Source organism: Copadichromis virginalis, linkage group LG14 (genome assembly GCF_057382275.1).
Source record: "Copadichromis virginalis isolate Kocher_CV1m ecotype Utaka linkage group LG14, C_Virginalis_male_GT1.1, whole genome shotgun sequence".
NCBI lineage: Eukaryota > Metazoa > Chordata > Actinopteri > Cichliformes > Cichlidae > Copadichromis > Copadichromis virginalis.
Window position 1 is genome coordinate 18908972 of NC_140631.1, and position 24544 is coordinate 18933515.

General features: G+C 40.3%; 1 protein-coding gene across 8 annotated transcripts in view; it reads right to left on the bottom strand.

The window, feature by feature from the left end:
• The window catches only part of gramd1bb (GRAM domain containing 1Bb), a 112563-nt gene that overhangs the window by 31565 nt on the left and 56454 nt on the right, over window positions 1-24544 (bottom strand). For 5 of the 8 annotated variants that reach the window (XM_085429747.1, XM_085429750.1, XM_085429748.1 and 2 more), the window contains one exon: window positions 24443-24469. The exons of 1 other annotated variant lie outside the window; for it this stretch is intronic. In XM_085429747.1, the coding sequence (XP_085285873.1) occupies window positions 24443-24469 (27 nt within the window). Of the gene's footprint in view, window positions 1-3880; window positions 4431-13578; window positions 13623-19655; window positions 20012-24442; window positions 24470-24544 lie in introns of those variants that run through there. 2 more of the 8 variants (XM_085429753.1, XM_085429754.1) reach the window with 2 other exon arrangements.

Below are 24544 nucleotides of genomic sequence, written 5' to 3' on the forward strand. Positions count from 1 at the left end.
GCTTGATGAGGTAATTTGAGAACTCAAGGTGTCAGAGAGGGACAGGAAGGGACGGGAAAGTGGCAACCGGATTAGGCCCCTGTAGGACACTTTGTCCCAGTGGGACGTGGCACAGCCGCTGCCATCTGCAAGGGATACACAGGCGGAAGCAGGCTGGGTGACAAAGCTCTGGGCAGGAGGTAGGGCGAGGGAAACAAAGTGAAGTATTTTTGAAGTTTGAAAGTCAAATAAGTAAGTAGTGTTACTACTAATGTTTGAAATATGTAATTAAATATTTTGATGAGAAACACAGGAACACCCTGGTGTTCTCATGCTGTTATGCTGCACTTCTATCCTAAAGTTAAGCCGATACGAGCAATTGATTCGTTTTACAGAAACAAAGATGATAATCAATGAATACCAGTTCTTCAAGCAACAGTTTCCAACACCCAGTAATCATATGATCTCGAATGTGATCTTTACATTGAAAAAAATAAAAGGTTAATTCATACTGTTAGAACTTGATTTGTTAGACAAACGTCTTCTGTGTGTACATTTTCATCCTTTTCTGGGTTTTAAGTGAAACACAAGTTCTTATTTACTGACAGTTAGTATTAAACAAAAGCTTTTTTACACTAGTTCCCTAAAACCTGTTTGAATTTAACCTGGTGCATATGGACGCATACATTAATAACTACTCCACCTGACTGAGGTAATGCTGTAAAATACAGCATCTCCATTGTATCAATGTTAACTTTACTTCACTGGTCAATCTGGATATTTCATCTCTCTAATATATGCCAAATTTTTCAAGTCCTTCATGGTTACAAGGTTCTGCTCATGTCAGAGACACAAATATGCATCATCTCCACATTACTGCGGATTATGCATCTATAGCTACCACTGTGTGTGCCCTGAAGACTTTCATGACCCAGTCTAATAAAATATATAGTCTCTTTGTTTAGAGGGGCTTTGTGAGAGATGCATATGTAAAGGTACTGTTTTTAGGCTGATGGCGAAAGAGGAAAGTATATGCTATATATGTGTATATGAACCAGTTTTCTGGTTCCTGAAATATTCATAGTCTACTGACTGTGGGGCCGTTAAGATTGCAGAAATATATATAAAAATATATAGAAATAAATATATAAAAAAGTCTTTTAAAATGTTATTCCTTATTTATTCACATATAACCAAACTTCCTAGCCTTCCTACTTAGGTAACCTGAACCCTGAACTGCTAATGTATGCATTATTCCTATATCCCTAAGTGCTGTTATGTAACCATCTCTGTGTTTTTCATTGACTTTGTGAATCAATAATTCTGGCTTCGTCAATCATATCCGCTCACACTGCAGACACAAAAAAAGCTTGCTGCATCGGATGCAGCCTGTGGAACAGTACAGAGTATAATCGGTGATGACAAATGGCTTGTGGCAAGGATGCACTAATAAAATAAGTAAACAGGGGGATGGGGGGACAAAAGAGAGAAAGGGAGATAATCAGCTGAGGCTGGACGGGAAAGCCTTCTGCAGTTTCTCTACACTGCGGAGCCCCCTGTAGTAAACCTGGGAGTCCACTGTGGCCTTGCCTGCTGGTGCAGTGGTCTATTTCTGACTCTGCAGCTGGGTCCAAGATGCTGCACCTATTCCTTACAAAATCTTGTCTCTTGACATTTCATGCTTTTGTTTTCAATGCAGGGGGTTGATCACATCTGACACCTCTAATGGCTCTGGAGGACCAGCTGGACAATCAGCAGTTCACACAGAGGCACAGTCTTTTCCTTCTCTCTAACACCATGCATATACTGTGCTAAATTAAACGTTCTCTGTACAGAGGCCTGGGAGCTACAATTTTCAAGTCAGCCTAAAATAGCCCAGAGAGCTCAGCATTGGATATTAACTGCCCGAAGCTTTGGATTCTATGTATGCACATGAGGATCTAAAGCATCTATGCAAATGCTTTGCTAGGTGTGAGTATCTAAATATCCCTGCTGTTTTGACTCTGTGTATGACAGCAGTGTATACGGACACAGCACATACATGCAGATAGCTGAGGTAGTGACAGAGCTCTGTTCCACAGCCGCAGAGGGGAATACAAATCCAAGTCGTGGATGGAACGACTCCTCAATGCCACTTGCTGCCTTAGCATGACGCGAAGCAGGGGAAGGACATGCATTCGCCATCTACGATCAGTAATGTCGTTATAGACAGAGGAGCTAAACAACTAACTAGACATGTTTGGGGCGAAGCAAAACACACACGTTTCTGTATGTGAGTCTGCACACTCACAGTCTGTCCACCTATCCTGCAGCAACAACTGGCTCGTGCCACGTGCAGTGAGTAAGCTCCAGCTCTAGCTTGCTGTCAGTGCCTTGTTGCTACAGCTGCTGTTGGCTGTATGTGCACATCTGCGTGCGAGTAAATGTGTGTGTGTGTGTTTGTGAGCAGATTTAAGTCAGGCCAAATGTCATACCAAGAGCAAACATCCATACACTGCGGACACCGTCAAATCCTGAGCAATCTCCCTCCTTCCCCCTTCCCTTTCTCACACACACACAAACATGTGCGCACATATCCTGTCTCTCTTCTTCTTCCCTATTCCATGTCTTCTGATTAGTAAGTAATCAACAAACCCCACACTGGATTTCTTTAATACATTGATGAGTGCAGATATGTCCTCATCCCACTGATATTAATAAGAACTGCATGTCCAGTGTCAGCTCCTGATTTATAACCTTAATAACAAAATGAAGTGATAGTGGTATGGAATGACCTGCAGGTCGCACTGTTTTGCCTACAAAGCAGATTGCTCCTTGAAGGATGGAGAATAGTGTCATAAATACTGACAGTAGTGAGTTTAGTGCTCAATCATCTCAGTGATAAATGTGAAACAGGCAACAGATCATAAAGACATCAATAGCATGTGCAGAAAAGAGCAGAAAAGAGATGAAAAAGAGAAGAGACGCAAGAAAACAGAGATAATGAAAGAGAGACATTAGGAAAAAAGAAGAAGACGTCCTGCAGGAAAGAGAAGAAGTCCTCATGAAAGTGAGAAGGAAGGAAGGAAGGAAGGAAGGAAGGAAGTGGGACGCACGTTGCCGAAACTGCTCCCCCTCCAGTTTTTTTTCTTCCTGCAGTGTGCCGTAATTCGTCTCTAAAAATATCAAGCAAGAGGAGGAGGAGGAGCATAAACAAACACAGGCGGAGGAGAGGATAAAAAGATGGACGATAGAAGAGTGCACGGGGAGCGCACAGTGCAGCAAGACAGGCTAGAAAAGAAAGTGAGAGTAGAATCACTTGCTGGTGCTGAATCTGTGTGTCTATGTGTGATAAGGAAGGAGCAGGAAAACAGGCAGGGGGGAAGGCGAGAGCGAAAGCCGCGGAGAGACCGAGGGAGCATGTGCATGCTCTTTTCCAGGCAGCCACGTGAGTGTCTCTCCTCAGCTGCTCCTTTCACACTGAGCCAGCCAGAGGGGAGAAGAGCAGGGTCGCTATAGTCACAGCGGGAAAAACACGCTACACCACACTGGCCCCACCGGATGCACACGCTCTGGTCACAGCTTACTGGTCCTGATCTAGCCCTCATTACATGCCAGTTTCTAGCGATTTACATAAGGGTGTAGAAATACACAGGTGTTAGACAGACGGATATGTGCTCGATTTAATAAGCACAGCTAAATAAACATCCATCAAGCCTCATTAAAGAGAATGTCATCTTAGGATGACATATGTTATTAAAGCCACAGAGGACAAAATACCAGAAAATAGCCCAGACATCTAGATGCTGGACTGGGTTGTGCTTTGCATTCATGACAGCCTCACGGCTATTTGGGGGAGGAAATAACGGTAACATTTCAAACACACACATTCGGAGTGCCACATCTCCTTGTCTTTTCTTACCAGGCGAGCTTGAAGCCTTTCATTAGTACAGCGAGGAGTGTCTGATATCCATAGCGTGTTGTGGGCACTGGGCTGCCCGTTCACACCGCCGCATGCTGACTGACAGCCTGCCAGTGCCTCACCTCCCATACACAGACCAGGAGAGATGCACAGGGAGAAGAAGGGAAGAGAGACACGCACAGGCTGACGGATGGTCGGGAACCGAAGTCTGGATGGATGATCCTCTCGGCTTTCTCCAACCTCTCTGCTACATTCCTTCGCTCGGATCAAGATGCCGCAGTGCTGAGCACTTGTGCCAGAAATTCACACCTCCCTGGGGTTCCTCATTTTTCCCAAAAGAGAAGGAGGTGACCTGCACTGCAACATTCGCAAAGCAAGCTGCAGCATGCAGCAGAAGCACGAGGGCTAGTGATTGCAAATAAAAGCCAACATGGCTAGTTGCTGCTCCTTTCTTTAAAGCCTGGTCGGCTTTCAATCAGGCTCGCACACTGTCGCTTCAAGCTTCTGTTCGCTCACTCTAACTCTCCCTGCCTCAGCCTCCGCTGCGGATGAAAGCTGCACTTGCTGTGCTCACTATGAGCAGGCGCAGGATCTCTACCCTCCCTCCCCCTCCCTCCTGTTCTCTCTGTCCTTTTCCCTAGATGGCTCTCTTTCTCTATTTCTCTCCAAGATAAGCATAACTAGCCCAGCAGAGAGGGCTAGAGCAGGGTGGTAGGCTCCTGCTATAACATCCTCTTTGCATTTACCCCTGTGCTCAACTCCGACTATACAAGAACAGCATTATTTGAGGGAACCTGCTGCAATTCTTTCCTCTCGTACTCGTCTCCACCCCTGATTTGTGTCAGCGGCTAACCCTGTTAATCTCTTAATGCATTGAGTGTAGTGGGGTACTTGTGTTTATAGCTATGTGGCCTGCACACATGATGAATCCAATGGCCTTCATGGTAACTCAGTTTGCTTAGTTGGCTAGTAAGTGTTTTATAACTGCAGTAACTTGACTTTAAATCAAACTGCCCTATTTGGTGGGGGGATAGTTCTGGGTGCTGGGTTCATAAGCCTGTCAGCAATAACTGCCCAGTCAACAAATAATGGGAGCTATCCAACCTAGCCAGTGAGTGTATTATGCTGTTATTCTAGTTTTCCAAAAGATTTGTAGTTTTATTTTTGAGAGAAGTGCAGTGTTTGACATTTATTATACCTACACGTGGCTTTTTTAGCAGCAGCTTCTGCTAAGCTAAAGCAACAAACCACTCAAAAAACTAGAGTATATTTTAGTTATGGGATTATGATTATGATTCCATTTGCTCATTATTTTTCAGGCACTGGTGCATGGTAGTAGTAAAATCAAAAGCTTTTAATTAAATTACCAACAAACGGTGGGGACATTTTGAGGATATTTGAGAAAAAGGGCGATTGGTCCCCTTCAGAATCATATGTTATTATTTCCGCCCCGTTAGGCTTAGCGCATGAACATCATAACACTGAGCTCAGTGAGGTCAGTCATTTTAATCTTAAACTATATCAGTGAGCAGCAGGTTGACGATCTATAAATGATAACTCAACTTTCTGAAGAAAATATCCAGAAATGTGGAGTGACAAATCTGTCTCGCTCATCTTTGAACTACAGTCTGTGCCTCGCAACCATTGAATGGCTGTAAAATATAGCAAAGGCCACTAATACAAAAAAAGGACACATAAACGAATGGCTGAGTATTTCGTGCTTTCAAGTTTGCGGTCCACTGAACACAGAAGTAGCCGCTTATCTCTTCCCTGGATCACTTGAGGCCACAGGGTTCAGAGAGCAGCTGATCATTCACTTTAACAGAAGCTGTCATCAAAAACTATGACTGACTTTAGCACCGACGCTGGGTGAAGGTGCAGCCCATTCTTCCTGTTTAATCTTCTTAAAGCACTGCACACGAATTACACCTCATTAGGGGTGACTAATACCATAACAGATGCAACACACACATGCTCTAAAGATCTAGAATAACAATTCTAATAATTTCCTCAATTATTAATAAAGTATTCTGATTCTGATTCGAATGTAGACCTCTTATTTTACTGAAACGTGTTTGTTTTGGAGAGATGTCTTTTTCTGTTGTTTGAATACATTTGTTTTATTATCACAACCTATGGTTAAACTGTGTAAGCAGTTTTATTAAAGCACAGTTTCGTTATAATAAGTTATTATTGAACTCAGCCTGAGCCACTGACCTTCAATCACTCACTTTGATTTCTAAAATGTAGATGTTGCCACGTGAGTGAGCACATGCCTGACCAATAAATAAAATGATAGCACGCAGATAATACAGATAAAATTGAGTACTTCAGTCTGTGAATAACATTAATATGCTCCAGTCACAGCCAGTAGGCCAAAGTTAAAGACAGTTCTAAGCCAACACCTCGCTACACACATAGAAAACTCCTGTGTTGCTATAATGCTGCATTAACGCCACCGAGATTTCTGATTAAAGTATGAGCCGTGGCAGCGGAGTATAACAACTCATCTATTTATGGCAATGCAATCATGCTCTGAACTGTAACAAATCAGAAGTTATATGTAGGAGAGAGGGAACAACATCATAATCTACTCAGATGTGAGTCTAGAACTTGTATCTCTATATCGAGTATTTGGGAACGCATATTGTGTTAAATCAGTTAACCTTCACCGCTTCTAATATTTAACACGTTACTTAGCAGGTATCTGTGTCTACATCATGCACCCATACACCGTCTCTGGATGGAGATTGCTAACTGGTGGATTACTGTGAGTGTATGTGGTTGCTAATGCACACATTAAGAAGTGCTGAATAATGTAAGCATGCAAGATTTTTGAAAATCTATATTTTTTTGCGGTTTTGTGAATGATACTGAGCTGCTATACATTATTTTACAGAAGTCTGGCAAATAATTTCTAATGTCTATAATATGTCAGCAGCATAAATTCATCTTTGCACATTTGAGCATGTCTTATCTCAGAGGATTGCAAATTGTGCTCCATGACTATAAGAGGGAATAGACAGCAGCTGCTCACTCTCAAAAGGCCCCCAGACCCCACTGTGATTACTTTTATCATGAAAAACTCTCACGGTGACAACGCTCAGTGAGTGCAACTTTCATCGCTTCACCAGGAGTGGGCAAGAGCAGACAGATGGACAGCCTCTTTCTCTACTGTTAGCCAGCATTTGCAGCTAATGTGAATGCAATAGGACTGTGGAGAAAGGGGCAAAAAGTGAGGAAAGGAAAAGAGGGAAGGAAGTGAGGTGAGAGCACTCTAATCGCTCTCCCAGGATAAAGCTGTGAGAGCTTGAACTTCATTCAAATAAAAAGACTCATCTCACACAGTGGCCATATGGTGCACACCTTTTTTTAGACTGCTAAAAAAAACCCAGGGAACTAAATAAATAAAAGAATAAAAATAATGAAAAAAATTATGATGTGAATATGTTCCATGTAAGATTAGTGGCGGTCATGATTTCTGGAAAATTCCAGGGAGTCTTTCACAGATTAGGGAGTGAGATGTCACCTGCCAAGGCTTTCAGTCTTTAATGAAAGCAGAACCCAGCTATTGTAAAGCAACTGCAACACGGAGCATGCATTGTTCATTTCTGTCACTATCACCAGATGGGTCTCTGTGACATTTTACTAGTTCTGCTGCCTTTGTAAACTTCATTGATTTTTCTACATCACAGGTTTCTTCGTGTGTATCTGTAGTTTGAATCTTGACAGGGCTTGAGCTCAGACACAGGAGACACGGGGTGCTGAAAGGACAGCTCCTCTGGTGAAGACTCAAACAGTCACTGACTGTTTGAGTCTCACCGACGCCACCTGCTGGTCACTGAGTAGCTGAGTCTTCTGCAGAAAAATATTTGTTATGTTCAGATAAAGTGTTATTATAAAAGTATTCAATATGGGATCAGGAAAAATGACTTATTGTCAGGATAAACTCTAAAATAAACTTTAAATGTTAAATAAATAATGTGTTCAACATTTCCTTTTTTCACCCAAAGACATAAAATTTTATGTTTATTTACACTAATACAGTATTTTATTGAATAGGCGTTACGGATAGTAGGTCCTTGTAAGTCTGCAAAACACTGGTCATGTGATTTCTCAGCTTCGTTTTTAGCATTCCTTGAACCATAATCTGATCCAGAGATTTTTCATTTATATCTAAGAATAGCATTGGCAGATAATCTGCATTAATCCCTCTACACTGCCTTGTGGGATTGGATGGTGTGCTGAGTGTGACTCACTCATTCTGCCCGCAGGGCATTTCTTACTCTGAAGCTGAGAATGGATTACTCTCGCACTGGTTTCTGTCAATATGGATGACCCTCCCACGTTCATCTTTACTCTGTGACCACAGAGGGGGAATTGGTGGTCACGTGACCAGCTGACAGTTTTGTTTATCGATTAACTGACCATGTTGGATAATCTGAGTTCCCAAGGTCACAGCGTGGGGAGAGAGAGCACACTTTTACAGCCCGCAAACACAGGCGTACATCGTATATGCACGTGGGTACACATCAACAATAGCATTTCTTTGTAGTTTGCTGTTTGAAGGAAGAAGAAAAAAGACAAACAGATACAAACATTACATTTGGAATAAGATGAAAACCAAATCAGTGAAAAATAGAGATTAAAAAACGTCAGTATGTGAACTCAAACGTTACTAAACGTTCATGATTATAATGTGAAGAGGAATGAATAAAACCCTTAAGTCATATGAGCGATGTTGAGATGAGATGATGACACAGCGATGCAAGCTGACGTGCACGACTAACAGAAGCAACAGATAAGCCGGGGACACAGCCAACGTCTCACAGTAAGAATAAGTCTGAACAGATGCAAACATCGGACAACAGCACACAACAAACATCAGCTCAGGGTGGCTTAGTGAAATTTAATATTCTGTTGAAAACACACAAGCAGCAGGCATCGCACCGAGGAGGACAAAAGAGACAATATGCAGACGGCCAACACTGACATAAAAATAAAAGTAGTGTAAGGAAAACCAGACTGATCCAATGGTAAAATATGTTTATGTTTAATGGCAAGAATCAAGCAACACTGCAAAGGGACAGTCACGTTCAATATCAGGTTGACCCACAAAGTGATAAAGTAAAGTACAGATGGCCTTCTGCCTGCTTGGCACGTGTGCCATGAATAAAAGAACAAAGTACTGCACGTGCTGACATTAAAGCACTCTTTAAACCCCCCCCCCAAAAAACAGCCTTCCACTTCCTGTTTCTGCTGAAACAAGCAAGATGGAAATGGGTCGATGTTTCTTTTAAAACAAACCTGCAACGCACACATCCATAATTACTAAACAAAGAAGAGAAAAGGAGGAGAACGGGATTTTGGGATTAAAAACCTAAACAACAACGTGGGTGTAGGCTTGAGGATTAGTAAGTAGACAACACATTATAAACAGTAACATGGTAGCTGGAGTCTGGTAGAGTTGTAGTTCTTTTTCTTTTATGATCTAAATCTGGATTTTATCCATAATTTCATTTCAAATCATTTCACTGTTCTTCAGCAAAACATAGTGAAAAATAACACCAGTTTGAATATTTGATAAATAGCCCCAAACACATGGAAATAGCCTAGTTTGTAAGGTAACAGCTTTTAAACAATATGGGTAGACTAGTCCAATTTTTTAGCTTCAGTAAAGCTTAATCGTGGTTTTGAGATATTGGCCTTCATTTACAAACATGTGCATGGAAACATTCCTACCCTGCACAAAAAAGTGTGCACGCAAAATTACCGTCAGGTTTCTTACACGTGCACACCAGCCTATTTTGTCCTTATCACTGTGCACTTGTTAGTACATCAGATTCATTCTGAACCAACAGTGTTGTGCCAGCTACATATATGTGAAGCAGACTAGCAGAACTAAAACTATTGTGTCCAAAGAGGAAGTCAGAGAAGACAAAGGTTACAAAAGTGGTTCCATGGGAGTAATGAGAGTAAAAACAAAACAAAACAAATAAAACAAACAAATGAAAAAGCATGGCTCAGACTAAAATAACAGAGGATCTAAGTATGTTTTAAAATTAAACAGATACTGTGGTAGTAAAAAAAAAGAGAAAAAGAAAGGTAAGAAGAGACTAACAGACTACAAGTAAAAAAAGAAAACAGGTGGAGGACAAAAGAGTGCGTGATCTGTCAGTTGGAGATGAGAAACTCCCTGCAATAGGGGAAAAGGAAAATCCAGTTTCTCCAGCTTCCCTGGGATAGTGCCAAAAAATTAGACTATTAGACAATAGACAATTTAACATAGGGTGAGATCAGATAAGGAATACTGGAATAGATTTAAATGAAAAGATAAAAGTCTACACGTTTCCTTTTAGTGTTTGGTTTTCTGATATTCAGTGTCTTTTTTTTTTTTTTTGCTTTATTTAGTTGCAATTCTAAGCACTTTGTGGTTTATGGTCTTTTAGGCAGCATTGAAAAAATGACCAAAAGGCAACAACAATAACAATAACAAGAAAATACTAGTAGCAGAATTCCTGTTGAACACTTAATACTTTGCATGTCTTAAGCCTGCCAGGCCTTCACTGGTCAGAGGGACATTTTTTGGGGAAAATATGAACAAATTTTGGTCTGAAAAAAATATTGATAAATCATTGATTTGTGTGCGAAAAACCTTTAAGCGTGATTTGTGCACCGATCTGGGCCCATTGTACTTCTTGATTAACTTTTCATAAAATTGATCGATGGCAGCTCCACTCCCACTAACAGTGTGAATGGAGGACATCTGATGGTGTCACTCAGTCATTCCCATCAGTAGAAATTATATATTTCCTCAGGTCATTACTGAGTGTGTTTCAAACATCTTCAAATTGCAAACTGACACCTTGTAATATATTTATGTAATATATTTACTACTAACTAAACTACTGTGCTTGGTCTTCAATCTCCTTCCCGCTGTAAGCTGCTAATGATGCTTAAAATGATTTTAGCAGCCACTGTGTGAGCTCTGCTCGTCTCCCATCCTGAGTACTTTAAGAAGATGCTTATGATAAACCTCAATGCTGCTTCATTTATTGGCAGCCTCACTCATAAAATTGTGGAACGTGATACTGATATTCAATCTTTTTGAAAACCCCCTGACTTACACTTTCTTTTTTCTTGTGTAGTTTATAAAAAAAAAAAAAAAAATCTTATATCTCTTATGGATCTCTATATGTGTTTAGAACGGAGAAGTGCCTCCAACCTAAATTTTTCTTTTTAGGGATTATCCATCCATCCATCCATCCATCCATCCATCCATGGTACAGCTGACTAATGGATGGAGCAGAAAAGGCATTTTAGCTTGGAAACTTATGCTAACACATGATGTTAAAATACACCTCTTTTGGCTGAAATGCAGCTACCTGGCAACTTTTAAGAGGCTTTTAATGAAGTGCATTGACCTTTGAAGGAATAAATTGCGTGAGAGGTCTGAAACGCTTGACTTCACGAATCGTGACTCCTTGAGGTTCAAACAATTGAATTCACTAATCATGATGTCATTTAGTTACCAGCAGAAAAAAAACAGAAAAGTGTAACGTCTACTCTCTAATGCACCACATCAGTGACTCATCACTTCCATGACCCTGAGCTCCTCAAATACACAGATGCGCCATTCAGAAAAATGATGTCATGACACAGATCGGGTTTCGCTGATCTCTCCAGATCTAGTCCACATCCAGTAGTGTACGGTATAGGTTTTAGCTGCTGCTGTAACACTGCATTGCTGACACTTTTGTCTAAGGACAGAAATGTCAAAGAGTCGTCTGGGGAAGCCGTGCTTTCCATTTACTGGAAAGTAATATTTCATTATATATACCCAAGATTAAAGTAGCTCTGTTCCTTTTTTTATTATCAGTACTTGATTTGTTTTGGTATGAATATCAAAAACCTTCTCACTGTCACCAACATCTTTCTTTGTGTCTGTGTATGAAAAAGGTCCAGATGACCTTGTCTTTAAGAAGTGAGAAATGCCGTGGTGTGGACGCCAGCACAATCAGACGAGGTTTTGTCAGAGAGCTCATTCAACATTCAACACTCATAGCCCCCAATGAGTGAAAGAATAACCCATCTGTGTCTTTATGCTCTTACTCATGTCCTTGCTTGGGTTTAACTTAACTTGAAGTCTAGTGTCCACCCTATGATGGCGTTCGGTCTACATTAGCGCGTTTATCAGTGGTATTTAGGTGCCAATGACGTGCAAACACTCGTCCGCTCTGAAGCAAAAGCTTGAAGGCTGAGTGAGGGATGCTATTTTTATATGAAAGGACTCTGGCTATAGAGCAGTGGCGAGATAAGGTATTGGGTGAAGAGATATTGACTGACCCCTCCCCGACAACCCTCACTTCTAGTCAGTCAGGGCTGTTGCCAGAGACGACCCTGCTACCATCAGAAGCAGCCCAAACTGCTGCTTCAGGGCCACATGTGGACCTTGGGTGCTTTCTTCACATAAACACGCAGATGTAGTCCGTGAAACAAAATGCTAAGGCCCACCTGAGCACACACACACACACATACACTGCGTACTACTCGTTGCTATGCCGCTGTCGTCAATAAGGCATTCAACAACTACGTTTGAGCTATTTTGAGCCACACAACTGATCTGTGTCACTCATGGTGACAAAGCAACAACAAGGTCTCAATTTTGCATTGATGCACTCCTCTCAATTCTTTTTTCATCTTTCTTTTATTTACACAACAAGCCTATTTTGTGGGTGAAAACTGGAAACAGTGGATTACATCAATACAGTCAAATTCAAGGGAGAGGGACAGAGTCCTCTAATGACTTAGTGTTATGAGGAATTTCTTCGCAAATGCTCCAACTAACTTTCATAAAAATCAGCTTGGTCGTTAGAAACGTACGGTATTATTCACAACATAATCTCCTGCTGGTAATAATCATGTGCAGGAAATTGATTCTGATGTACGGTACATGCTTTAAGCACTCGTGAAATTTTATTATAAACTGGATAAGAATGGGATACGGCGGTGCCAGGAAAGGACTCTCGAGAGAAAGTTAATCAAGAAGCAGAACTGGAACAAAGATATTCTGACATTTAGTCCTGAGTGAGTGAATCCCAAAACACTAGGAAATAAGATAGAAGATACTGCGCAATTATAGACAGGCTGAGTAAAACCTCGCTTCACTAATAAACTGATATTGCATAATCAGTGGCGTGTAACTTCTTTTTTAATCTTTCCAGTTTGCCTACAGCCATGTCCTTTCAGCGAGGCTTTTGGGTAGTTAGATTCTGGATGCAAGAACAAGCACAGTTTCACATAACTGGGTTGCGCTCCTGAAATGATGATCAGGATCAGGATGATCGTTAAATGATGCAACAGCAGTTTTGCTCCTGGATCTTCCTCACTGTGAAATCTGAGGACCATAAGAGGCTGATGGAAGGCAGAAATGCATCTTGGGATTTAAGACATGTCAAAACAGTGCCCTCTCTTGGTGGACCTGAGCATGGCATTTTCAGAGGTAATAACTTGCAGGTCTTTATGTTAAGAAAGTATTTTTTTTTATTATTAAAAACATGATATTATAGGCAAGTACATTTAGAGAATGAAGGACTGCATGATGTGCTAGAAAGTACTGTTTGTCCTTAAAGACATGACTCACACCCAAACTGCCACACAATATCACTGCTGTGTGTGTCTTTTGAGATACATCCTACCTTTGAGGTTTCCATATCAGTTTCTTCCACTTCTTTTGCTTGGCCTATCAGTAAAGGTAGAGAAGAGTAAATGAGAAGAATATTTATAATATGATCCTCTGGATGGTTGAACTAAATGCAACCTTTTATGTGTTGTGGTTTCTGTAGATGGGCAAGATGACCTTTTCACGAGTAACAAAGCAGATCTTGGTCTCAAGATGGCCAAGAAACTCACTCTCAGCTATTTCACTGTGGTTACTTGTGAGCACTTGGACTCAAATTTCAAGGCCTAAGGGACTTAATATGTCCTGATATCAGCTGCTAAACATCCAATTTAGGGAATTTAAAATAACTTCAGGGAAAGTGGGGGATATAATTATTTGATCTCCTGCTGAATTTCTAATTTTTCAAATTTTTATGGTTTTTCATTTTAATGGAGACAGAACATCAACCAACCAGTCAGAAGAAAAACACCATTACATAAAAGTTAGGCATTAATTTTCATGTCATTGAGTGAAATAAGTATTTGATGTCCTACAAGAAAGCTGGAAATCTGGCTTCCATTACAATCAATCAGTCAATTACTCAACAACAGATGCTTCTGATCTCATCTACTGCAGTGGTCCCCAACCTTTTTTGTGCCACGGAACATTTTAATGACCAAGACAAAAACTGTGGTATCTTGTAAATATAATAATAAACGTGAATTCACTGTGTAATTGTGTAACTTTATTAGCAGCGTGCTCCTGAAAATGCGCCAACAAAATTGAGAGTAACATCCTCCTCTCTGCCCTTTAATGCTCTCTGGTTGCTATGGTAACGCGTAAATATTTCTTTCAAAATAAGACAACTACAACACGGGAAAAGACCCAGGGAAACCAAGTTAACGATAAAAACCCTGAAAACCATAAATTTCACATCCAAGGCTCAACGACTCACGGACTGGCACAGGGGTTGGGGACCGCTGATCTACTGTATTTAAGCACACCTGCTCACAAAATCAGCTTCTTCCATTCTCAGATTTTTCTGTCAAAGGACGTCAGGGACAAGACTTTAGACCTGCAAAAGAAGGTAGAATGGGCTACAAGACCATCAGCAAGAAGTGCGGTTTGGGAGATTATTCGGAAATGAAAAGAAATTGAATCTGGAGCTTCATGGAAGATTGTGCAAATTAATTCATAACTTTCATGTGATGTATTTTTTTCTGGATTTTTGGTTAATATTCTGTCTATTTCCAATAAAATGACCGTATAATAAAAATTAGTGAATGCTCATTTATTTACATATACATTTTTATCTGCATTTAATAAATAAACCAATATATTACTGGGTAGTTTGCTAACTCAACTGCTGCCAGTGACTCAAGACAGTGTATGCATGAATTATGGTGATCAGAGGATCTCAATCACTCCTCCATCTATGTAGCAAATACATAATACAAATGTATTACGCTGCAATACATTTGCCTCCTGAGTCAGGGCTATGGCTTCCCACTCTTTTTGCCCGTGACTGAGCTTCCCAGCAGCTTCCTGAAGCTGTGCAACACTTTGTACAGACCCAATGCCCGTCAGTGAGGTAATCAAACTTGATACTTTTTCACCAAGAGAAATTGATTAACTGGAGTAATACCGGCAGATACAGAATAGAGGTTATTTAGCTAATGCTTCGGTATAATGCTGCTTACCTCGAGTCAAATAAATGCACAGTGTCAAATTCCTTCAGCAGGTTTTTTGGTACTTTTTCAGAGGTGTGGGGCACAGGAAAAAGGAACCCCTTAGCAAGAATAATCAAGACTAACTTTGGAACAGCTAGAGGAAAAATCAATCACGCCTCTGATGGAGGAAGGCAATTTATTGAAGACAGATTACACCACTTGATTTATAAAACCTGAAAAGCAGGCTTCCAGTAAAAGCAGCTATGTAAGAAAAGCAAACTTCTGCAGAGAATTTAATCTAAGATCTTTGGAGTTTACATCTCTAAACAGCTAAACCCCTGGAGCTTGAGTTTGAAATACTCAACAGAGCTGCTAAAACTATCTGTTTTGTCAGTTGAATGATCATTTTAGTGTTTTTGAATGAAAACTGTAAACATTTAAATAGACAAAGCTTCAAAATGTCACCCACCCTGGGCTCAATGAAGCCATTTTTTTGAAAGTGTCAACAAATAACTGATAGATTATAGAATGTTATCAATAGACTACTCACGAATTATGTAATTGTTACTTTTATAATGATTTGAAACAACTGTGCTGCTGGCTCTCCATCTACAACATATACAGCATATCTGCAGAAAAAAATGAATGCAATGTTGGTGTGCAGGGGCAGTGATATATTCATCAGTGGGACTGATTTGCTGATGAGTATAAGTGAATCACACAGTGAGTCAAAAGAGGCCCTGTGATTAGTCAGCATCAAGGTCCCACTGAATGCAAACACATGGCCCACTCAAACAGATACACTATGTTCTGTAAGTTGATGTGAAAACCTCAAACCTGGATGTACAGGGGTGACTGCAGTCTGTGCTGCCTGTCTGCTTATCCTTACCCACATACAATACTTTGAGTGCCCCAGTTTACTATATTGAGATGTAATAAACCATAGATCCAATTCTCCTGCAAACCAATGCCTCAGTAATAAGACTGTATAGGTGGACTTAAAGAAATCATAACTGGATTGCGGTCAATAAAAAACCTGTCTTGAAAGTGATTCATGAAAGACAAAGACAGGTCTATACTTAGTTTTCATGCCATTAGGCGGCATATGTGCATGGCATATCTCCTTGTGTAACTCTACAGTGAGGCAGATGTCCACCCAGCATGAAAACAAGACCTTTCACGAAAGCAGTAAGCGGGTTTGCCAGTGACAGTTAGATTGTCTTTAGACAGGAGGACTTAATGAATCACCTTCAGTGTGACAACTGGCTCAAAATACAGGTTGGAGGGGGAAAAAACCCTCTTACTTATAAAGGTTTAGAGATGTTTTTAAAGAAGCTTTAAAAGAGCTCTAGAATTTCTTTTTAGGTCCGTTTTGCATGTCACTATCTTCAGCAGCTAAAAATGATATTTGAGCCTTACAGTCATTGCTAAAAGATTTGAATTTTCCTATACAGTGCATCAAACTGTATCTCTAACCAAGGCCGAGATATCCAAACATATTAACTCATAGAACTCACATTTTAGGAGGAAAATATGAAAAGCCACACATTTTTAACTCTATTTCCAATGTATGAGTGGTTAGGAACAACAGTACCTCATTAAGCTTTAGCGTTTTAATTTACAACTACATGTAATTGAAATTAATTATAATTTTGGTAGAACTTTGATCTTCGACAAGTTAATGTGATTCAATGTTTATTTATATATCATATATATAAGTAAAAAAACGTTCATGCCAAAGTATATGACAGGGAAGAAAAACGAAATGCATGTGCAACTGGTATGCAATTTAGTTTTCATAAAAATTCCTGAAATGTGATTAAAAAAAAAAAAGATATTTGTGAATGTATATTAGTGGAGACACTTAAATACTTACAGTGTGCATATTGCAAGCTTTCAACTATCCCAGCATATTAACAAATTGCAGCTTAGTTCATATCATAATATTTAACTCTTAACAAATTGCTTTTTAAAATTTGAATATTCTTAAAATACCATTTTGATACATATCCTGTGACATGAAATGTGACTGAAAATATTTAACTGCAACAATGAATGAATCCAAAATAATGCTTCAAAAAGACCTCTTTTTTCCACTTCACTTGATCTTTAATGTTTATCTATTGGTGATTCATTTAGTAGCTAAGGGACAGTTATGTAAAGGTAGTGCAGTAATACCTGCCAGGAGTATTTATCACAGGGTGGTAACCTAAAACAGCCCTAGGACTGTCCTGCATCCCTGTCGACAGGCGAAGTATAGCTAACCAAATTGCCCTTAATGGATCTGGGCAGCAAAGATCACAGCCGAGATTTAGAAGCCGGCTGGAAAATCCTCTCTGCTGTGCGTGTGCGTGAGAGGCCGACTGTACAGGCACATTGTGATTTATTCTGCAAAACCCCTGTAGCCATTCATCAGTGTTAGGGAAAATGAAATGTGTTTATTAATCACTCTGACACTTTCTCCCAATTAAATATAAAGGATAAACCTGACCAAAAGTTGTTGTTTAATGGTGATTTTAACCCAAGCCCCACCCTACAAAAAACATGGAAAACAGTGTAGTCCCTGCAGCAGCACATTATGAAATCATATGAACTAAACTTATATTTATGAATCTACATGTATAACAATGTTTCGTAATGTACGATGTCTAAAAATGCATAACCTTATATTAGTGTACAGCTGCAAGACATTCATAAAAATATTTAAATAATAAAGCAACTTAGAAGAACAAAAAAAGCTAAAGCAATTGACATTTAAAAACCTGCTTTGGACAGTTTTTCAGCAAAGGTCAAACAGAAAAGGGTACAGCATATATATATATATATATTAGAGATGGCACGATACCACTTTTTTATGTCCGATACCGATACCGATATCATAAATTTGGATATCTGCCGATACCGATATGAATCCGATATAGTGTTTTTTAATCAACAAAACTGTTTTTTAAATATCTTGCTGCATTTTGTATAAGTTCATACTCAAGTTTAAAACAACAACTACACTAAAGCTATTCTGTTATACCTGTATGCAAAAAAAATATTTCATAGTACAGCAATACTGATCAATCTAATAAACTTAAACCTACACCATCCTCCCTATTCTGGTATTTTAAAGAGTACTTAGCATAAATATTAAGCAACCTAACTAATAGGGTTCCAACTCCCAGCAACAACAAAAATAAAAAAATAAAAAAATAGGGAACCACCCCTCACACTCCACCTCATGATGCTTAATCGACGTAATCAACCTTAATTTGATGCAGTGTGAAAAAAAAATGCACAGAAATCAATTATTTTTCAAGAAATATTAAATAGATTCAACATCTTTCTTCAACAAAATTGCAGACTGCACAGATGGTACCTTCCCAAAGGAAAAAGTACTATAGCTTACTAGGGTATATATATTAGACTTAATAGTTACTATATACAGTAATGGACTTCTATACATTTTGCATCAAATTAAAACTTTGGCTGTCAGATAATTATTTATTAAAAGCTAGACATTTTAAATGAGAATAAGAAAGAAAAGTATGTCTTTGTGCCCCCTTTTCCCTGTTAATGCCCTATCGGCCCCCCTGGCTAAACTTTGCTAGATCCGCCCCTGCACAGTTACCAGCGTCAGCTATGTAGAAAAAGATCCTGGTGTAGAAAGTAATATTAAATAAATTCTAACAACAGCTGATCAAGCTTAAACGTGCTGCTGTTGTTCAGCCGCTGGTTTCCTCTTTCTGGTGCAACGTGGGCCAAAAGCAAACTAGAGACACGGACTTGCGACAGAAAAGCCGATCAGCTGATCGTTAAGCAGTTTCATGATTGAAGTAGCAGCAAGAAGAGGCAGTCGCTTGTTAAGCTTAACGCAGGAATGCTTTACAAACATTCAGAGATGGACTTACACACTTGCTTTACTTCTCTCGGGATAACTTTGTCGGAGATGAAATGCCGGGTTGCTAGCGAAGCTCCACATGCTATCCAGACCACAGGTCCCGCATGCCACAGCCGCTCTATCACGTGATGCATACTGCTCCGACGTGCTAACGTTCTGAGGTGAGTTACGGTGTGTTGCAAGTTTTGTGAGGTGCTTTCGTGATATTTAATGGATCGGATTACATTTTTTATTTTTCTCCGATATCCGATCCAGTAATTTAGGTCAGTATCGGACCGATACCGATACGTAATATCGGATCGGTCCATCTCTAATATATTATATATATATATATATATATATAATATATATACACACACACACACACATGCATCTAGATACAGTTAGTCAGCCCGTTTGACACTTCATAACACCTTTTTATGCTAACACATTTTATACTTTATACTAATGCTATAAACTATTTTACGGTTTAGGATTAAGAATAGAGGTTGTTGCACTTTAACTCCAGGGCTGAAAACATTCTGCAACTGCACACCGGTAACAGACATGAGAGCTGACCTTATGTTTGTGCATGGTGAACAGGCAGACACCATCCTGGCCTCTCTCCTGGCTCTCATGGCCTCTCTTCCCTTGTTCCGTTGTCAAAGTGTCACTTATCCAACATGTTTTGTCATCATCATCACCAAATGTCGAAATCCCCGTCGTCCTTATCTTTCAAGCAGCACATCCAGTGTCAGTCAAATGAGACATAATGTCTCCGATGCAAGCAAACCAAAGTGATACAGACACTTGTAAAGCTAAAATGCTTGTTCGGAAGCCGCAGGATGTCCAGGCTGACTAAATGCTTATATCTTGACAGAAACTGAACCAGCTGCTCATTATTCCAGCTATTGTCAAATCACTGCCTTCCTTCCTATACATAACAATAATAATAATAATAATAAAAAGAAAACACACACTGAGCTTGTGTTTTCAGTCTAAGTGGCTCTCACAGTCGCTTTCTACTGTATCACCTCACATCTGCTTGCAGAGCCATGGATGAGCAGTTGTACGCGGGAGGATGGATCAAGGATGTGAGCGCACTGATTGGCTGCCTGGTCATGGTGTGTGTGTGTGGGTAGGTCCCTTTGGTAGGCTCCCTGCGAACGGTTATGCTCGACGAGGGTGGTCCTTCACCTCTTTTCCTCTTGTCGTTGCGTTATCAGCCCCCCATCCTGTTCTGCTTCCCTCTGTCTCCGTGTTTGCACTAAAAGCTGCAGTTACGCTTTCCTGTTCCTCAGCCACCGCATCACAGTATGCTTGTGAGGACGCCACATCAGTGCTTCAGTGAATGCATGCACACAGATACTGAATGAATATGGAGAAGAAACAGCAGCTGCGTCATGCATTCATTTCCTCTTTCCAGACGTAATGGCTCTAGCAAGTGCTCACTGAAAATTTATTATATAAATAAATAAATAATTAAAAAACAATAAAAAAAGTCTCCTCTGAGGTCACAGCCTGAGCTAGACGTGGAGTAAGGCAGGAATCAGCTGTAGGTGGTTCAACACTGTATGTTATAAACAAATATATATTTTTTGGTCAATAAAAAATTTTATGGTCATGAAATACCTGGTAAAAATTGCATCCATAGTTTTAGCTCATTTTTATTTATGTATTTATTGTTTTTAAATTAAAAATCTCATCATATGTTACGTGAATTCTTGCCTGTATAGTGAAAGTCACCCACAGCCAGACTAGTGTGTTTTCAAATATGTTGAATCTTTGCTTTTCTGGGCCTGTCTCACAAAGTAAAGGGCAAGATCAGATTATGCTGACCTCCATCACTGGAAGCTAATGTCTCTAACCACAGACATTGATCGATAATCCAGCATTTGAGAAAGCAGAAAAGCAATGCAGGCATTAGAGCAAAGGCAGAGAGGATAAGGCAGGACTGTTTGGAAGAATCTCAGAAGCATAAATATCACAGCTAATGTAAGGGGTGTCCATTATTAGCCAACCAAATCTTAGTTGATGAGGAGCCTCTTTATGGACCACGTTTTGATTGGTAGTTGGCTGCAGCATAAAAACAACAACAACAACACAACAAAGAAACACAACTAAAGTCAGTCAGTCATTCAGAGGCAAATGTTTTCATTTATATGGCTGGTGCCTGTGATTATTAGATTAGTTATTATCCAATGAGCTGGGCAGAACTCAAACAATGCTAATAATGTTAATGTATGTAGCATAAACCTAGCCAGCATGTATGGCAACGTGCTTTAACACAGGATAACGCAGACATTATCACATTTATAATAATTATAGGTTGTGCTCATTATTAGGCTTTTGTATTTCTTTCTCACTTGAAAAACAATGCAACATTCCGAACCATTTTTCCGAATTTCCTGGAAAATGTATATGTAGATAATTGCTGAGTAACCCCATTAAATTTTCCATGCAAAGAATGCATCAGAGCTTCTTTCTCCTCATCAAAACTGAAAGGTTTCTAATTACACTTGCATTACATTTTACCTAACCAAAGGGCTTTTTGCATGCATTATTTACCGGTGCTCCTATAAATAAGTATTGATCTTAAGCAGTCTGTCTCACTACTTAGGAAATACTGGAAGCCCTGTTACAAGGTCTACGGAGATAGATTTAGGTCCTGTTGGCTGTGGGATGGGCCTCACGGATTGGTCTTTTCACACTGTACCCCACATAGGGATGGGTATCGTTTAGGTTTTATCCGATACCAGTACCAAACCGGTACTTTTGAAACGGTGCCGGTGCTTAAACGGTGCTTAAACCGGTGCTTAAAGAATGGAGAACACAAACTTTGTCCAAAAACCTCTCATGTTCAGCTGTTTTTTTGTAAAAAGATAACAATGTGTGCCTTTTCTGCAGCTATAGGGGATTTATGGCATCACTCTTGGCTGGAAGCAGTGCTTAATCAATGAAAAACAAACTTTGTCCAAAAACCTCTCATGTTTGGCTGTTTTCCACTTTTTCTTTGGTCATTTTAGCCTTTTTGGCCAGGGTGAAGGGAGTATCTGCCATCAAACAAGAAGACATGTAACTATGACGGTGTTTGCTAGTTCACCTTACATGCATTAATTTAATAATGTGGTTAGCCTACTCAACGTAAATTACACACGAACAACATTAAGCTACTCACACAGAGAAGAACGGCTGCTGCTGCCATCTTCATCCGTCATCATTTCTGCTACACTGGCAGGGCTAGGGGCCAGGACTCTCCTCTTCGGGTTTTTGGGGGATGTTGCGACCGATAACAGGCAACCCACCCACAGTAGATGTGCACACACGGTGTGAGGTCTCGCAGCAAGCTATCGAATACGCCGCATTTCTTGGCTTTTAACAAAATGCTATACGTTGCCAGGTGTTTCATCAGATTCGAGGAGTTACCTCCTTTGCACAGTATCACCTTAAAGCACTTGTTGCAGGCTGCTGAGTTTGCATCTTTTGCTATCAAGTACAGCCAGACTTTTGACCGCTTCGCCTTGGGCATTTTTAATCTGTAGCTCTGCTCTAAAAGAACGTACGTACCTGAGCCCGCCTACCACGCTCGCAAAGGTAAAATGATTGGCTGGAATCCAAAGTGCATGACATCTCAGGGGAAAAAAAGCACCGAAATAAAACACCGAAATGTGCGCTGCTTTTCGGTCTGGTTACTACCGTTTATGTCAGAACCGGTACCCATCCCTAACCCCACACATGCTTGATTGGATTTAGGGAGTTTGGCGACTGGGTCAACACCTTGAGCTCTTTGCTCAGAGTAGTTTCTGCTGTGTGGGGAAACACATTTTGCGGAGGGACGTCAGCTTCAGCAACATTAATAAAAATGCAAGGACTTAAGACTTCTCATCAAAACATTGCACTGTTATAGTACGATCAGCATTTTTTAAATTCCCCCTCCTCCCTTATTTTTTTTAAATGTATGACTGGTGTTAGTACATCTTGTTTTTTAACAACTAATCTCACTAATCATTAAAAATTTTACTGCTATTGTTTAATTATATTCTATCATATGCACTCATAACCATTCAGTTCTGTGTTTTCCTCTCAATAGGCAGTTATCCACCTCTGTTGTTCTGCCATCCTACCCGAAGCAGAATGCATGAATCATTCTAAAAATGCAGAGGTGTTTAAGTGAAGATGGCAATCAAACAAAATGCAACAAAAGCAGCATCTCTTGGACTAATAGTTAACACTCACTATTACAAAATACACCCACTGTCATTCAGAAGGTTTGCCCACCATATACAACATGCAGCTGAGCCACCTGTGTATCCAAAACAAATTTCAGACATTCTCAGAGTCCCTTGTCCTCACAAATTCAACAAGCATTAACTAGGAAGAAAAGGAAAATCAACATCTAATTACCATCAATTTTCCCACAAAAGGCACGGCTCCTGGCTTGAAAGGCATTGCACTAAATGCCGGAGTACAGAGACTCCTAGTGGTTTAAACCTGGACTGGCCTACTTGTCACCAAACTCGCATGACTGACCACTCAAAGCATACCAAAGCAGACACACGCATACCAGATTGCACACACACAAACACAGAATAATAACAGTGTTCATTCAGCTCAGAAAATGTGCTGCACAAACATCATTTCTCCTGAATGATCGCTGCGAGCATCAAACACAGGCACACATCAAAAAGCAAAGCGCTTACATGGTTATGGCCTCATAACAAACTGCCAGTATCACTTTCTACATAAAATAAAACATGCTCAACACCATGTCTGAAAGTTAGTACAGTATATCTATTACTGGGTTGACTACACTCTGACTCAACATTGGAGAGCAGTCCTAAAGTCAGAAACGTAGAAACAGCAACTTATATAATTTCCCGTCATGCTGCCGGTCAAAGACTTGCTTGTAGCCAATCACACTCACCTTTCCAGTGTACGCCTTGGACCTTTTTGCTTCAGGTCCAGCACAGTCTCTCTTGCACAGCCTTCACACCCCAAAGAGCAAAGTGTCTGTGCCCACAGTGTGAGTGCACAGTGCTGACCTGCCACCGGCTGGGTAGCTAAAGGACTACAATCTCCACAACAGTGCCCAACCTACAAAGCCCTGTTTGTGTCTAATGTTGTTTGTCCAATAAAAGATAACAATGGCATTCCATGGCTTGCAACTGTATTCACTGCTGGCCTCTCCAAATGTAAAGCGTATTCAGACACCTTGGTTGGTGGACAAAGGCGTGAATCTGTGTCACATGAGGGGTGGGTGGGGCCAGGGCAGATGGGGTGACAGTAAGGCTGGTCACGGTGGATAAGCTCACCAGCATACGATGCATGCCACCACCTCTACGGGGACGATGAGGAAGTAGACTCACCTGATTTTGTCCGCTGCACTGTCAGACCTGCACGGGGGAAAAAGCACATTCAGTCATAGCGTACTGCAGACACGGCTTTTATCTAACAGCTGAAACACTCTG